At 37.9% G+C, this 15,992-nt stretch overlaps 1 protein-coding gene across 1 annotated transcript in view; it reads right to left on the bottom strand.

Annotated features, from left to right (window-relative positions):
* Positions 1–15,992, bottom strand: part of TBC1D12 (TBC1 domain family member 12) — a 62,333-nt gene that overhangs the window by 34,900 nt on the left and 11,441 nt on the right. The window contains exons 2-3 of the mRNA XM_029285417.1: positions 11,802–11,925; positions 412–468 (exon numbers count right to left, since the gene is read on the bottom strand). Coding sequence (XP_029141250.1) covers positions 412–468; positions 11,802–11,925 — 181 coding nt within the window. The remainder of the gene's footprint in view (positions 1–411; positions 469–11,801; positions 11,926–15,992) is intronic.

Below are 15,992 nucleotides of genomic sequence, written 5' to 3'. Positions count from 1 at the left end.
TTGTTCTCGGAAGATTTCAACATTCCATTGTATTAAAAGTAACAACTTTCATAAAGCAATGAGATATTAAAGCTACTGAAAATACCTATACATTTATACCAACAAAATAAGTTGGCCAAATGCATTATGCAGCGGAATCAACTAAATATAAATGAAATTTATATAGTAAAGCATATTTCAACCAAACAGTAAAATTATGTAAACTTAAGAGAAACAAATCAGCTTATATCAATAATTATTATTAAACAAAGACAATTAATATAATCCCCTTTTTGTTAATGGTATTTAATGACTTGCTGTATTAGTACTGTTCACTCATATTACAATTATGTAATGTACCTTGTATTTCAATGAATGCTACAAAGATCCTAAATGGCATAGAATGTGAAAGAAAAATATTAAATTTCATACCCCAGTGTTTAATAGACTGAGTGTAGATACTGATGCAACAGTGCCAGAACTTTCTTCCTAATGAGAAAAACAGAAGTAGATCCTTAGAGAAACATTTGACAATCATTAACATACAGCATTGTGCATGCAAATTTTAGCTTTTCTTTCATAACCTATTAATGGCTCAAATTTAGCTAGCTCGTTGCCTGCGTATGTATCTCCCCAAAAGTATGCCAGACACCAATCCAAATTCTGAAAACAAAAAAACAATTAAACTCTAACACTGACAGTTACTGTAAAAAGTACTCGCTGTTTCAAGAGTTTATGCAAAGAAATGTGCATGCCTAAGGAAGAGCCATACTATACCAGGATTCTAAGTTCTAGCTAGATAAAGAGTTAGATGCATGGATTTCCTACAGGTTTTATCTTTGAATCCTGAAGATTTCCCAAACCCTACTAGCATCTTTAATTCTTTCAGTGATTTGGCTTTTGCTATTGCATATCTTAAATTTTTCTTGTTTAATTATACCATTCATTTAGGAGTCAGTAGAATTTATGATTTTTTTAAAAATAAATTTGACAGGTTTAAAGGTGTCCTACAATTTCCAAGATTTCAACTACCGTACTTAAAAATATAGGAAAACATTCAGAGGCACTTAGTGGAATCTCAAAGATATATTTGGTCATGTAGCTATCCCATTTTCATTCTCTGAAACTAAAAAGCCATTCTAGTCTAAAATAACAGCCAATTGCCATTGTTTAAAAGTCTCTTATCAATATTCATTAACTACCTGTATTTCCCGTATCAGAGATTCTACCAAGTATTTAATCTACATAGAGAGGTTCAACAGGGATACATTATTATGGAATATCAACACTTGTGATTCAGGCCTTTACAAGATTAGCTATTTCATGGCCTTTTTAAAACCCTAATTGAATTTAGAAGTTCACTCTAAAATATTTACGTTTGTTAAATCTATTTTAGGTTTTCTCTAAGATTTATAACTGAAATTTGGTTCTACATGGAATTATAAGAGTTGGGGAAGAAATATCTCCTCAAAGAGAATGCCTGGTACCATCTGTTATCTATCTGTGCCATCTTCCTTCTCCCAGGCATTTTATGCATGCACACTTACATTTTATGGAGAACTTCAAATACCAAGCATTACAATGACAGTTTATAGATATATATCTCAAACTGTTTTTCTATTTCCTGTGTTACAGGTTGGTTTTATTTTGTATTGCTGGGACATTTTTTTGTTAATGAGTAGATAAAATGTACACTAAATATTAAATAATTATTAAATTGCTTTAGTGGTATGATTAATTTATGCAGAATTATCATGGAAAAGGCGTAACCAACTGTTCAAACTGCTGAACCTGTATGTGATGCGGTGGATAGATATATTGATATGCTGATAATGGATTGATATACTGTAAACTTCGCCAATCTGGTACAAGGAGATATGAGCTACCCTTTTTATTTATTTAAAACATTTTTTATAGCTCCCCATCTTCTAACCAACTCTAGTTAATGACTTTCCCTCTCCTGGACAGCCCTTCCAATCAGAATGCTGTCATATTTCCAGACCTCACAAGACATGCAGAAGCCAACAATTTTTTACTTCTCGGAAACTGAGAAATAATCCCAGAAAGCCTGAAAGGACTGGATGGCAGCTTGAACTGAGATACCAGAAAACCTGATAGCAAATACCCACTTCTACAGGTTATTTTCTCATAGCTTTGAAAGCTCGTTATGTGGCATTAAGCATTTCTTCTGTATTTCATCAATATACTTGCAAATTAGAAAAAAACTTCATTTATTTGTAAGTAACATCACTACACAGAATCACTTTTGGTATTAAAAATAACCTGACCAAAATATACTTATTAACTCCAATTTAACTGAGGTATTTTAAAATCCAGACATTGGGTATACAAAAGACAGATTTTATTTTACATTTTTTTCCATGGACAGCCACAGTGATTCCAATATAGTGGTTTTGAAAATGTCTTGGTTTCAGAAATGATTTGCCATAGAAGCTAGAAAGTTACTCTCAAAAACCTTGAGCCCCAAAGTTAGATTATACTGTCCCATGTTAGAGTAAACAACTTCTTAGCTGTTCTAACATTACTTTCCCAAAATCAACCAGGAAAACCTGTTTAAAAATCACCAAAGGATATCAAACTGTATACAGTGCTTTAAGATAAATAAAACTGTGAGAAGAGACAAGTAGACATATTTAAAAGGGAAGCAGAAAAGCTGATACTAGGGATTTTCAGTTTCACCCACTCAAGAATCGTGCTAACTTAGAAGCTCTGGAAAATATACCATATTGATTGTAATTCTAGGGCCCTTTTAAAGAAGAAAGTTTTTTTTCCAATCATGCTTCAGTGCTCAGAAATGAGTATATTTTAATGCAGTTAATACATATGGAATGTTTGCTTCCTTTCTATAGAAGAGATTAAAAGAAATGATGGGATGAAAATATCTTTGTTCTGGCATAAAAACCTTCACTGCTAGATTAAAAAAGAGCATTCATGGAAGATTATAAGCAAACAATTCTGTTGTTTATGTTCTTGCTAATAGTAGGTCAGAAGAGAGGATAGATCAAAGATCTCAAGCCAAAACACTTCATTTCTACCCGAAGACTTTCCAAAACAACTTTTGTAATATCAAGAGTTATCAGAGAGGGAGGGAGAGTTAGAAACACCTCTTCCCAGCAGGATAATCTTTCCTTCCACCCCTCCCACTTTCACACAAACGATACTTCCTGACTCATGTAAAAAGCTTGAGTCCATGAAATTCTTTTCCTTCAGAGCAACTTCCATTTTGAGACTTGCCCATTTGTAATGCAGAACAGACAAGAAGAAAAATATGAAACAAAGTTTTACTGTTGAAGAAGAAAGCCTCAAGTTTGCTAATGATCACAAAAAAATATTTTTGCAATTGTTCGGATTCTGTCCATTATCCTGACACAACATAATAAAAAACTGTCCTATTAGCACTACTGAATTGTTAGCTTCATTTGTAACTGATATGCGCAGAGATATAAATCTGGTCTGCTTTCTATTCTCCTGATAAGCGCTCTATTTAAGAGACTTCTTGTTTTCTGATTTTTCTCCAAAACAGAGCAAAAAACCTCACCCTATTTACAGACAACACTGAATATAATCCTGGCTGTACATAGTCCTTGACTTACAACCATTCAATGGTCAGTGATTGTTTAAAATTACAATAGTGCTGCAAAAATGGGCTTATGACCTATGCCTGAAGGCGTGGCCATTGCAGCACCTCTGCAGTCAAGTAATCAACATTCAGACACTTGGCATCCCACCTGCACTTATGACCACAGGGGTGCTTCAACTCCTCTCACTCACCTATCCCCCCACCCCACCTCTACCCTGTTGGCCACCTTGTACCCTGACTTGTGGGGCAGTCCCGGAACTGCATGGCCATGCCCCAAAAAGCTGATTCAGCAAGTCCCAGCAAGCATTCTCTCCCAGGTCTCCACACCAACCTTTCACTTTTGCATTCAGCACCTTGCTGCCTTTGCCGTCTCCTTTTTGGATCCACTTCCATTCCAGCCAAAACTGCACTGGTCTTTGGGAAGATTTGCAAAGACAGGGTGCAGCTTTAGTCATTCTGAAAATGGGGAGGGAGGAGGGAAGGTGCTGGGACTGAAAAGGACACAGCAAAGGCAGCAAAGTGCTGGGCGCAAAAGGCTAAAGGTTGATGCAAAGAACTGGGAGAGAAGATAGGTGGGTACATGTATGCCTACTGGTACTTACTGGGGATCAAAGGAATGTTTGCTGGCTTGCTTGCTGGATCAGGCTTGCCGCTCCGCAAGGGAGGGCGCAGGGCGATGAAAAGAACAGAGGTGGGGAGGGAGTTAGCCAGGTGAGGGGTGTTGGAGGCAGTCCTGGACCAAACCTCAAATGGCTTGATTAGGATAACCATCCTAATCACTTAACTCACTTAACAACCCATGATTCTTAGTTAATGACAGCATCAGACAGAGCCAGGGTTGCCATCGTAAGTCAGTGCAGTCACATGACATCTCGCTTTATAGAGTGCACTGACTTACGATAGAAATTTCAATCTCAATTATGGTGATAAGCTGAGGACTACCTGTATTCTATTGGACATTTCTAAGTCTCATTAAGAATATGCTGAAAGAAAAAAGTTGCTAAGAACAATTTCTCTGCCTTAAAACATCAGAACGTTCTCTGAGCTTGTAAATGGCTGGAATGGATGTAGTTCAAAAAATACACACAGGCCATGAGCACAAAACCTAAGTAAAAGACTAATATAAATGAAGTGTTGCTATTTAACTATGCAAAATTCAAGTTTGGATTTCGTGAAAAGTTACCTTTTCCACTATTTTAATTACTGCATCAATGAGACCGAGAGTAACATCGACATGGAATGATCAAAGACTCTAACAGGTTGGATCCAGACTTACTAGTCTGTAAGGTGATCAAAAGCCAAAACCTAAGGCAGGAGTAGGCAACCTTGGCTCTTTTATGACTCGTGGACTTCAACTCCCAGAATTCCTGAGCCAGCCATTTGAAGTTCACGAGTCATAAAAGAGCCAAGGTTGCCTACCCCTGACCTAAGGAAAGGAAATCATTTTCAGATTTTTAGGATCTAGATCTTTCTTTCTTTCTTTGCCTAAAACCAAATTCCCCCCACAAATTGGTTTTGATCAGGCAAAGAGCCTTTTCTCTCTTTTCTCCACTCTGCATTTTGTGTTTGTGGATGCATTATGCACATCCCTAATTTCTTAACAACCTCAACGTCTTCCTGAACTCACAGTTGTTCAATGAATAGGTGGCTGCTGTACCTCTTCATTGTACCTGCACCAACTGCATTCTTTCCTAGATGGGGGAGGGCTTCATGCTCTGATCACCTCGTGGCTTGATTTTTGCAATGTGTTCCACATGGAGCTGACCTTGAAGACCACCCAGAAACTTCAACTGGTTCAGAATGCCTCGGTATGTCCATATAACACCTCTGTTTTGCAAGCTGCAGTGGTTGCCAGTTTGCATCTGGGTGTGATTCAAGGAGCTGATTGTTACTTATAAAGCTTTATGTGGCACAAAGTCTGGTTATTTGAGGGAGCATCTGTTTCCTATAACAGTTGAAAGGTACATGGCAGGTTCCTTCAATTAAACAATATTATCTACTGGAACCATAGAAGCATACTTTCTGTTGTAGCGCCTGCCCAGATCTTCTCCAAGATCTGAATGGTCCCTATCCTACTGGTGTTTCAAAGCGCCCTGAAAATGTAGCTCTTCATCTAGGTTGTTGGTGAGGATGACTCCTTTTAATCTAGGTTGCTTCCTTTTGTTTCCATCCTCCATGTCCCTCTTATATTTTTTGTTATTTTTGTCTTGCTTTTCATGTTTTAAATGATGTCCAATCAGTGGGAATCAGGTGGCATATAAATTAAATAATAAATAAACAACTGTTATCTTCCAATGTACATCTACATTCATGCACAAATCAAACAACAGGATTCCTGGCTGACAAATCCTTTAGTCTCCTATTCAATAATGCAATGAAAAGAATAAAAGACAAAACGGCTGTGGGAAGCAGTGACCTGTGACTGGTCAGAGAGGGGTGTTTGTTTGTGCTCTTCCAGAGCACCCTAGAGTGTTGGCATGGGAAAGCAAACTACGTCAAAGTGGAAACAAGTAAAGATGGCTTTAGGCTGCCTCTGCAGCAAGCTGGGTATAAAATGGAGGCAACAGTATCATGACATGTCCCTCAAATACAATCAGTAAAGCATCTTCACACTGCAGCAAGCCCATTGTTCAATAGCTGAAGGAGGCAGGATGGCATAGAATCAGCAGAAATTATTTTCCTTCCCTTGTCTAGTGAACATCAGTGATCCATCTCCCCCCCCCAAAAAAAATCAGTTCGTTAAATATGGATATTTTAACAAGTTCATAATAAATAGCAAACTAACTTCGCTGGAATAAGGCATAAAACTCATTTAAGCTGATTTCACAATAAAAAACAATTCCTCAGCTTTTATCTTTGCATTATCAGAGCATGCATATTTACTAAATAACTACAGATTTGTTTAATCACCAAAACCAGAATTAGATTATAAATTTATGAGTCCAAAAGCAACAATAAGAACCTCAATCCAGTAAATATTATTCAACATTTAAGTTGAAAACACACTTTATTCATTATTTTTAGTACAGAGCTGTACAAACAAGTTTTATGTTTCGCTATCCAATAAACCAGCCAGGGGTTGTACAACTGTGTGTTTTTTTTCCTTCCTTTTTTTAGTGGAAATCTTTTGACTCCTACTATGGCTTTTGCTTGCTGTTCTACATCTATACTGAGTGGAGTTTTTATCTTATACCAGGGTGGCTAATATTTGAGATTTCAGAGGCTGCAAGCCAGCCTTACAGTCTATTTTCATCACTAAAATCTCCCTAAACCTTGAAAATCAGTTCCAAATCATACCACTAAAATTCAGTGAAAACATGATTAAATTTCAGCTGTGCAATTGTATGAAATTGAAATGGTCTCAAAGACTTTGGTTTCCTCATCACTATCCTTTGGGGGGGGCACAAAAATTGCACATCTGAAAACTGCCTCTGAATTTCAGCAGTGTGATCCTATAGTTCTGGAAGTACAAATGGGAACGACTTGAAAGAAAGAGGGAGTGGCTAAGATGCCTGCTAGCAAGGTAGGGCTGGCTGGGGGGGAGGAGCTATCAACAGGTTAACTTTTTTTCTGACTGGAGGAAGCTCTTGGAGACACGCTGGAATGGGGAACAGCGTGGAAATGAATTTATGATATATGGTTTTGATGATTAGACATGATGGACTATAGAAAGAAGTCACATTGTAACTTTAGAGAAAAGTTAAACTGTAATTGTACTTATAACTGCTGTAAAGATCAGAAGCCACTTTATAGCTTCTTTTTTTGTACTTTTAATTTTTCTTTTATTTCTCTTTCCCTTTTTCATTCTATTTTAGTTTATATTAGTTCTTCTAATTTGCTGCTATAAATTTCAATAAATGTATATGCATGTGTGTCTCTTGGTGCTAGCTATATATTAGCAATAACAATACACTTAAGACTTATATACCACTTCAAAGTGCTTTACAGTAGAGGTCCCCAACATTTTGGGCACCAGGGACTGGTTCCGTGGAGAGAGGTTTTCCCACGGACCGGAGAGTGCATGGTTTTGTGTGCTGCCTGCATCCCACAGATGGGGCTTTGCTTGTTTGTGCGGCCCGGTTGCTGGCATGCCGCAGCCCGGTACTGGTCCACGGACCGGGGGTTGGGGACTCCTGCTTTACAACCCTCTCTAAGCTGTTTACAAAATCAGCATATTGCTCCCAACAATCAGTTCTCATTTTACCAACCTCAGAAGGATGGAAGTTTGAGTCAACCTTGAGCTGGTCAAGATTGAACTCCTGGTAGCGGGCAGAGTTAGCCTGCAATACAGCATTCTATCCACTGAATCATCATGGCTGCTAACCTTCATTACTCCTGCACACTTCCATTAGAATTCCCATGTATTCATATCATCTTTTTAGACACTCCAGTTCTATTTCCTCTATTTCCCCCTTTATATTATTGCTCCTTGTAATCCTTATCAAACCTTCCTCCAAGCATGATTTTCAGAAAAATTCTCATTAATATAAATGGTATCTTTTTTCCTAAATCCAATTTCAGGAATGTCATGAATTTGGGGGCAGGGAAGAGACATAAGTATAGAAGGACAGAATTATACTTTCCCATCCAACTATGATTTACTCTCTCCAAAATGCCCCACTGCAGCATCCTGAATTAAGAAAAAAAATTCATTGATACACATATATTCTTCAAGTTAACTGCCTTATGGGGAATGAAAAAAATCTGACAATTATAGTTTTCCAACATGTTCAGGAAATATGTCATTCAGTCTACCTTATTCATCAGGACTTCTACAACATTCAAATAAGTAGTTTTGTTTCATATCTGTGTATGGAAAGTACAATTATGTATCTAGTTCAGTATAATTCTGTAGAGCACAAAAGTTAATGACTATAATTGTATCAATATATTTTACTGCTAACATTTTTTGATATAGTGAATATACCCATCTCAAAATAGTAAGTTGAACGTAAAATATTTTTTTCTCTGACTGAACTGATTAAACTTAAAGATAGAATGTTCACCTTGAAAAGTATTGTTTGAAAACCAATGTAAAATGTTTAAAAGGAGGGTTGCCAATTATACAACAGTAAGTAGGAAAACACAGCAAATGTACGGTAACTTAAATTACAGCCATAGTTTTCAATAGCCAGTAAAGCAGAACTACAGCAATGGAAGACAACCCAGGAGCAGATGAGACAAATTTCTTGGAAGCATGTGATTCAATTGTTGCATTTCTTTACTGCTTGGGTCAACAATCTGCCTTGCATGGAGGAGGAGACCACACTGCTTGTCAGCTGTGAATCAGGAGAGGATTTGTCCTGGAAGAGTTAAGCAACCAGCTAGTTGCATTTAAGGCTGAGTAGCATGGGTAGCAATAGAAGTTATCCCTTTGGAATATGCCATTTTGGAGTAACATAAAAATGAGGGCTGTAACCTTACTGGTGTGGTATGGGTGTTTGTGTGAAAGTATAAAAGGCCTGAAGCTGTCCCCAGCAGAAACATGGTTGATTAAGCCCAACCATCTCTGCTGGTATAAGAACAGGAACTCACTGGGAGTGATGATATAAGCTTGGTTGACACATTAGGGAATATACTCAATCTTTCAGGTGAGTTACAATGTACTGGACTTTCCTGATGGCCCCGATATGATTCTGAGTTGAAAGATTCACCATTTGTTTTTGTTTTTTAAAAGATATCTCTTTCAATACTATGTTTCCCAGAAAACAAAATTGGGTCTTATATTAATGTTTTGCTCCAAAAGACTAGTTAGGGCTTATTTTCAGGTTAGGGCTTATATTCAGGGAAATATGGTACTAAATGGGGCTTATTTTTGGGGTGGAGCTTATATTATGAGCCTCCTGAAAAATCATGCTTGGGCTTATTTTCCGGTTGGGTCTTATTTTTAGGGAAACATGGTACTTGGTTTGCCTGTTAAATAGCTACTGGAACTATTCATTCAGCACTTCATCTCAGGGGTGTGTGTGGGGGGGAGTATATATATCTATTGAATCCAGAGCAGCAATTACAGTAGTAATGCAGAGTAGCATTCTTGGTGTTGACAAGTTAGCAATCTGTTGCAGGAGAAAACAGATTAAAAATGGAAGTGCTATTCCCCTTTATCTTTCAGGCTTTGAGCCCAGTAAAGTCTTGATCTTTTGTAATAGCAGATGAGCTCAACATAAATCAAAGATAAGGAAGCTAATTGGGTCTGTGTAACAGAAGAACGGCTGAGGGAAACAGATGGGCCAGTATGGATTCAGCTTATTCCAACCGATAGTAAAGCAGGGAAAACGGTATTGCTCCAATTTACAAGAACAGTAGCTCTCACTGAAAGCCAATGGGTTTATACTGAGTGTGTGTACCTCAGTTGTGGAAGCAGGGATAGGTTGAGGACTCTATTGTTCTGTGCAGTGCTTAATGAAATCTGTGACTGAGCTGGTGATAGAATCTCCCAGGTTCATAGTGTTAGATAACTTCATGATCTATTTTGTGGTTTGTTTCTTCTGATAATAGAAATTTCTGGCAACCATGATTGTATTGAGCCTATCCAAATTAGTTACAGGCACTTCTGCACATAGCCAGTTCAGCATTTGATATGAAATTTCAAATGGAGCAGGAGTCAATTCTTTGAAATGTACTTAACTAGGATGAAGGGCTTAATCTTTGCTGGCTTTTTATAAGCTCCTAAAACCTAGCCTTATCTTTAATTGTTTTTAGTAACTTCAGGTTTAATTGTAGATTTATGTTTTTACTGAAAAATGCTGAAAGAACTTGGCAGCAAACGTAGTTTAGTAAATAATAATAAAATAATCTGGTTCTGTCACATGATTAAATATTTTTATTCATATTATTTATTAAAATTTGACTGTTCCTGTTTATAAAGTGGGTGAAACTCAGAATGTCTATGGAGATTTTCAATCATCCAGGTCATGGTTGTCCCAAAGGTGCTTTTTCAAGAGGCAACTGGACTTTCTTGTTTTTCTTTGAAGACGTTTCGCTTCTCATCCAAGAAGCCTCTTCAGCTCTGACTGGATGGTGGGAAATGGAAGGATTTATATTTATATTTATATAAATCCTTCCATTCCCCACCATCCAGTCAGAGCTGAAAAAGCTTCCTGGATGAGAAACGAAACGTCTTCAAAGAAAAACAAGAAAGTCCAGTTGCCTTTTGAAAAAGCACCTTTGGGTGAAACTCAGAAATCCACTTCGCTTCCTAACAGGATTCCTTCTTCTCTGCAGTCCAAATGCATTCATAAATCTATTCTAGAGTTAGTAGAGTTCCTAAAATAAGAAAAACAGACAAGAAGCTATGGGGATAGGGATTTCCCACCTTCAAATCTGAAGGATGAAATTTATACTGTTATTGGAAAGTACAGGTTAGAGTTCTAACTACACTATTTATTTGTAACTGTCTATACATAAACTTTCAGTTTAATTGTTTTCTAGTTAGGGAACTTCAGAAGTTCAGATACAATGCCCTGAAATAATGGACTTCCCCATTATGTGGGGAAGCAATCTGGAAAGTGGTTTCTGCTTCCCCTAAATAAATTTTGTCTGTGCATGGATCAGGTTTGAGTCCAGGTGAGAGAAAGGTGGAAGGGAAGTCTGGGCAGGTAGTGGTTGATACGCTGGGACAAAGTAGAGAAAGGAAAGACTGGAAAGATAAACATGTAATGAGTTAGAGCAGTGGCTAAGTGGGGAGGGAGGAAATCTACTGGGAAGACTAGCCAGATGAACAAGATAGGAAGGGACAGCAGTGGAAGTGGCAGTTCTGGGTTTTTCTTTTCCTGCTTCACCATCTTCACCACTATAACAAAGTTAAAGGTTACATCTCCTTTGAATCAAGCTCACTCCTGATGACTACATGGACACAACCATCCAGTTTCCTTGGCACCTACAGTAGGAAGTAAGCTTGTTCATCTTTTCTTCCAGCATGTTTTTCAACTTCCCTGGTAATCTCTCACCTAGGCACTAAGTAGCTCCAGACCTACTTAGCTTTCTAGCTTAGACAAGATCAGCCAGCTGCTACTAAGAAAAGTGTGTGGATGTGTCACTGAAGTCAGTAGGAGTTTAGTCCAACTGAAGGACATTAAAGCAAATGCACATCAAAACTATTGTGACTACAGATTACATCCAAGGTTCTTTTTAAATGGTTAATCACTCTGAGAAATATTTGAAAGGGAAGAACAGTCTAAAATGAAGATAAAAGCTTATGATGCCACTCTAGAATGCTAACCTGTTGAATTATTTTGGAGTCTTTCTGCAGGTTCTCTTTCGGTGGAACTTTTCCAAATAACTTCCAGCCAGGAGCACTATGGATACCAGGCTTGAGTTCCTTTGTTCTTTTGGTAAAGAAGTTCCTGTAAAAAATAATAATAATCAAAATGTAGATGTTTTCACTACATTAACAGACTGAAACAAAAAGCTGCCTTATCTAAAAGGGAATATTATATATTATTAATTTTACAGCAATTGGAAAATCTTTTATTTATTCTGACTAGAATGGAATGAAATAAACTTGTTTTTCTAGTTTCAATATTTAAAAGAACAAGGATTAAATTAATGCAGACGTATCACTGACATTAAAAATAAGCCTTTCATATGCTACATAGTATAAACATCACTGAAATCAAGTAAAAGAAACACTAATATCCCAGTAAAAGTTCTTTCCCTTGATATTTTAAGTTTTGTAATATAAAGTCCTCAATTACTCACAATATATAGTATAAAATACAAATGTAGTTATAACAGTAAACAAAATTAACTTAGAAGTTTAGAGGAAATAGCTTATTTTGTGTTATAATTACAGTATATACTTCTGATCCAGAGATCCATTCTCCCTGTTGAACACAGCTTTATTGTTTTCTTCTACGAAATCCATGAAATAAACATTTTCTATATTCATGGAATAACATAAGGAAAAAGCTAGAAAAACACACACATACCACAAATGACATTTTGCATAGATAATTATAAATATGATTTTTTTGTGTGTGTGACAAAGTACAGCCAACTCCAAAAATGTGGTAATGTTTTACCAGTTTCATATATACATGCATGACAAGAAATTCAAGTGACATATGGGAGGAAAGACAGGCTTTAGGAGAAGCAGAAATCTAATTTTGGGAAGTGGTACCTACAGTATATTGCCATGCTGCCTCTGAAATAACAAGAAACTTAACTTGCACAATCAATATGTGTGGTTATTCAGAGAAATTAGCTACAATGGTTTAGCAAGCATTGAAGCCATTTGTGAAAGTCATCATTCTTCTTTGTTGAATAGTAGCAGTCTCCCTGTCCTATGCAGTTTTTGCTATTTCTAGGAAGAAATAACAATCTCTTGTCTTCTGTACTGCAGCATGAAGATTTAAAATGGAAATTCTTTCAAATGTTTAGTCAGCAAAGATTTAACACAAAAAACAAGCATTTTTGTGGATGTACTGCATACAAACGAAAATGGACATTTTGTATTGTTGATTGAACAAATCTTCAAGCATAGCAAGCAATACCACCAGACACACACAATTTCATGGTATGGCTCTCCTCCGGGAAGACAACACACAAATCCTAATACTTATGCCATACTTTATGGCACTGCAGGTGATCAGATGGTTTACAGCCATTTGTTTAGTGACTGTTCCAACGTTACAACACTAGAAAAAATGACTTATGATCAACCTTCACACTGTGTTCCTGGGTGATCACCATTTGTGACTTCCGAGTCAGTTTCCGACATGCGTGATCAATGGCGAAGTCAGCAGAAATGGTTGCAAACTGCAGTCACATGATGCCTCGTTTAAGGACTGCACTGCTAAGCAACAAATTTTCTGGTCCTAATTGTGATTGCAAATCAAGGACTACCTGTATATATCTACAGTGCAATCAAACTAAGAAATTCAACCCTTGGAATATAGCTTAATCACACATTAAAGAATATTTATGTGCAATTGTTTACAGATTTAAAATATTAAAAAGAATAAGGCATTGTAGAAATGTAGACAGCCTTTTGGTCATTACTTAAGATTTTTTTTTTTTGAAAAAACAACAGCTTCCAGAGCCATGATGGCACAATGGTTAGAATGTAGTACTGCAGGCTAATTCTGCCGGTTTCTGGCTGCCAGCAGTTCAATTCTCGAGGTTGACTCAGCCTTCCATCCTTCCGAAGTTCGTAAAATGAGGACCCAGATTGTTGAGGCCAATATGCTGACTCTGTAAACCGCTTAGAGAGGGCTGTAAAGCACTGTGAAGTGGTATATAAGTCTAAGTGCTATTGCTTTTGCTTCCAAACATTTCCTGTTGCCAACTAAGAGTCTTCCCATTTGTTTAGAATTCTTCCCACTCCTCCTTGCAGAACTCTGTTATTTCAGAAATATTCTCAGATACATTGATATTTAGTTGAATCCATACTTCTGCTTGGCCACATAGTATTTCCTGTGCTGTCGGCTGTCACACAACCCCAAAGCATAATAGAGCAGCTCCTGAGCTTAATGGTTGCCAGGGGACTCTTTCCTTGAAATGCTACACTCCTTTTCTCTGAATGTATCTTGCATAGTTTCAGCCAGGTTTTTTTTTCTTTCATCTGGTTCTAAAATATCTCAGGCTACTCAAGGTTTTCTTTTGTATACAAATAATCCTTGCTTAATCCTCACCTACTCCCCACCTTACCACGCCTGGGAGGGCAGAGCCAGTTACAGGACTCAGCAGTGCATGTAAAGTTGCCATGGACTAGGTGGCCTGGGCCAGCTACTATAGGCCCACCCGTATATAGAAAGCCACCACCGGCAGGGAGGGCCAGGCCAGCTACATGGCCCAGCAGTGCACATCAATTGCTCTACTTATTTTTGCATTTTTATGCAGTTGCTGACAGGCACTCCTAGCCAATATGAGGCATGGCCTTCCTACAGAGACTCCCTCATACCATTCTGCAAGCAGATGCCATTCTCACAATTGTTCACAATTGTGTGCCAGTGGCCCTTATAGCACCTGGCCTGGGCCACCCAACATGCAACATCTTTCCACATGCTGGTGGGCCCTGAAAAGGGCCTCCTCTACCCCAGCCCCCTCCCCATGCTTTGCTTAACAACTTCATATGATCAAACAACCAGATTGGGAGAGCCGGGATTGTGGTCATTGAATGAAGCAGTCACATGATGCCTTGCTTAACAACTACTTCATTCAACAATGGAAGATTCCAAGCTCAATTTTGGTTATAAGTTGAGGACTACGTGTATCGTACAACTGACTTTTGTTTGGGGTCCAGAAAAAAAAAATCTGACAACTCTCACATGAAGGTCATTGTTGTATAAGCAATCCTATACTATAGACCTTCAGACAGCTAAACTTTAGTTCAGCTAAACTTTTCAGCAATTATCTAGAGCAGAGGTCTCAAAACTGCCGGCCCACAGGCCGGATGCGTCATGCCGAAACCGGCAATGGAAAAAAAGTCGCGATACGTTGCGAGTTTGACACCCCTGATCTAGAGCAACCAGAGGTTTTGTTTTTGGCTGAAGTGACCAGGGGTTCTGCTTTACAGATCTAACCAGTTTGGAGGCAGTTGTAATCAAGATTTTTCTTGGCCTTGAGGCTGATGACCCAGTCAGTGAATAAGTTGAAGCTGAACACCAACTTGATATTTCAGCAAGGCAACAATACAAAACATACCTCCAAAGTGGCCATGAAATACTTCCAGGAACAAAAAAGACAAAAATCTTGGAATAACCTTTGCATTCTCCAAACTTGACTATTATTGAAAATCTGTGAGGAGATTTCAAACATGTAGTGTAGTAGGAAGCACAAGAATATTTCTGAGTTAGAAGAATTCTGCAAGGAACACTATCAGGGGGAGATTGTGCTAGTTTCTGTTCAGTAAAGATTCACTGAAACCTATTGTCTGAGTAGAAATATTTATACCTTCACATACCGTTGTAACTGTTCCCAGCTTCTTGTTCCTATGCTGAAAAAATAATGGAGATGGAGTATTTTTTTAAAGAAAAGGAAATGCTGTACAGGGGACGTACAGTCCTACTTTGTGCATTACACATCACAGAACTATTTTGTATTTGCAGTTTGGAGTCTCTTCCCAAGTTCTTAGTTCCTACTGGTTCAAACAAATTGCAAATATGATGCCATATGAAGGTATACACGCCCTGTATACATTCCCTAATCTGCATAGGGAAGGGAGAAAAGGCTGTTGCCTGGACATTTTTATTGACACCTTATTTTCGTTTTGTTTGAAGGGACATACAGTCTTTCATACAGCATATCCAACTGCAACCAGATGCATTCACATCTAAATGACAACTACCGTATTTTTCGCACCATAAGACGCACCTGACCATAAGACGCACATCGTTTTTAGAGGACAAAACAAAAGAAAAAAAAATTTCTAACCGGCGGTGGCGCGGTCAGGTAGGCGGCGGCGGCGGCG

The sequence above is a fragment of the Protobothrops mucrosquamatus genome, unplaced genomic scaffold, assembly GCF_001527695.2.
Source record: "Protobothrops mucrosquamatus isolate PMUCROS unplaced genomic scaffold, P.Mucros_1.0 scaffold1644, whole genome shotgun sequence".
NCBI classification, from domain to species: Eukaryota; Metazoa; Chordata; class Lepidosauria; order Squamata; family Viperidae; genus Protobothrops; species Protobothrops mucrosquamatus.
This window is presented reverse-complemented; position numbering and strand designations above follow the sequence as displayed.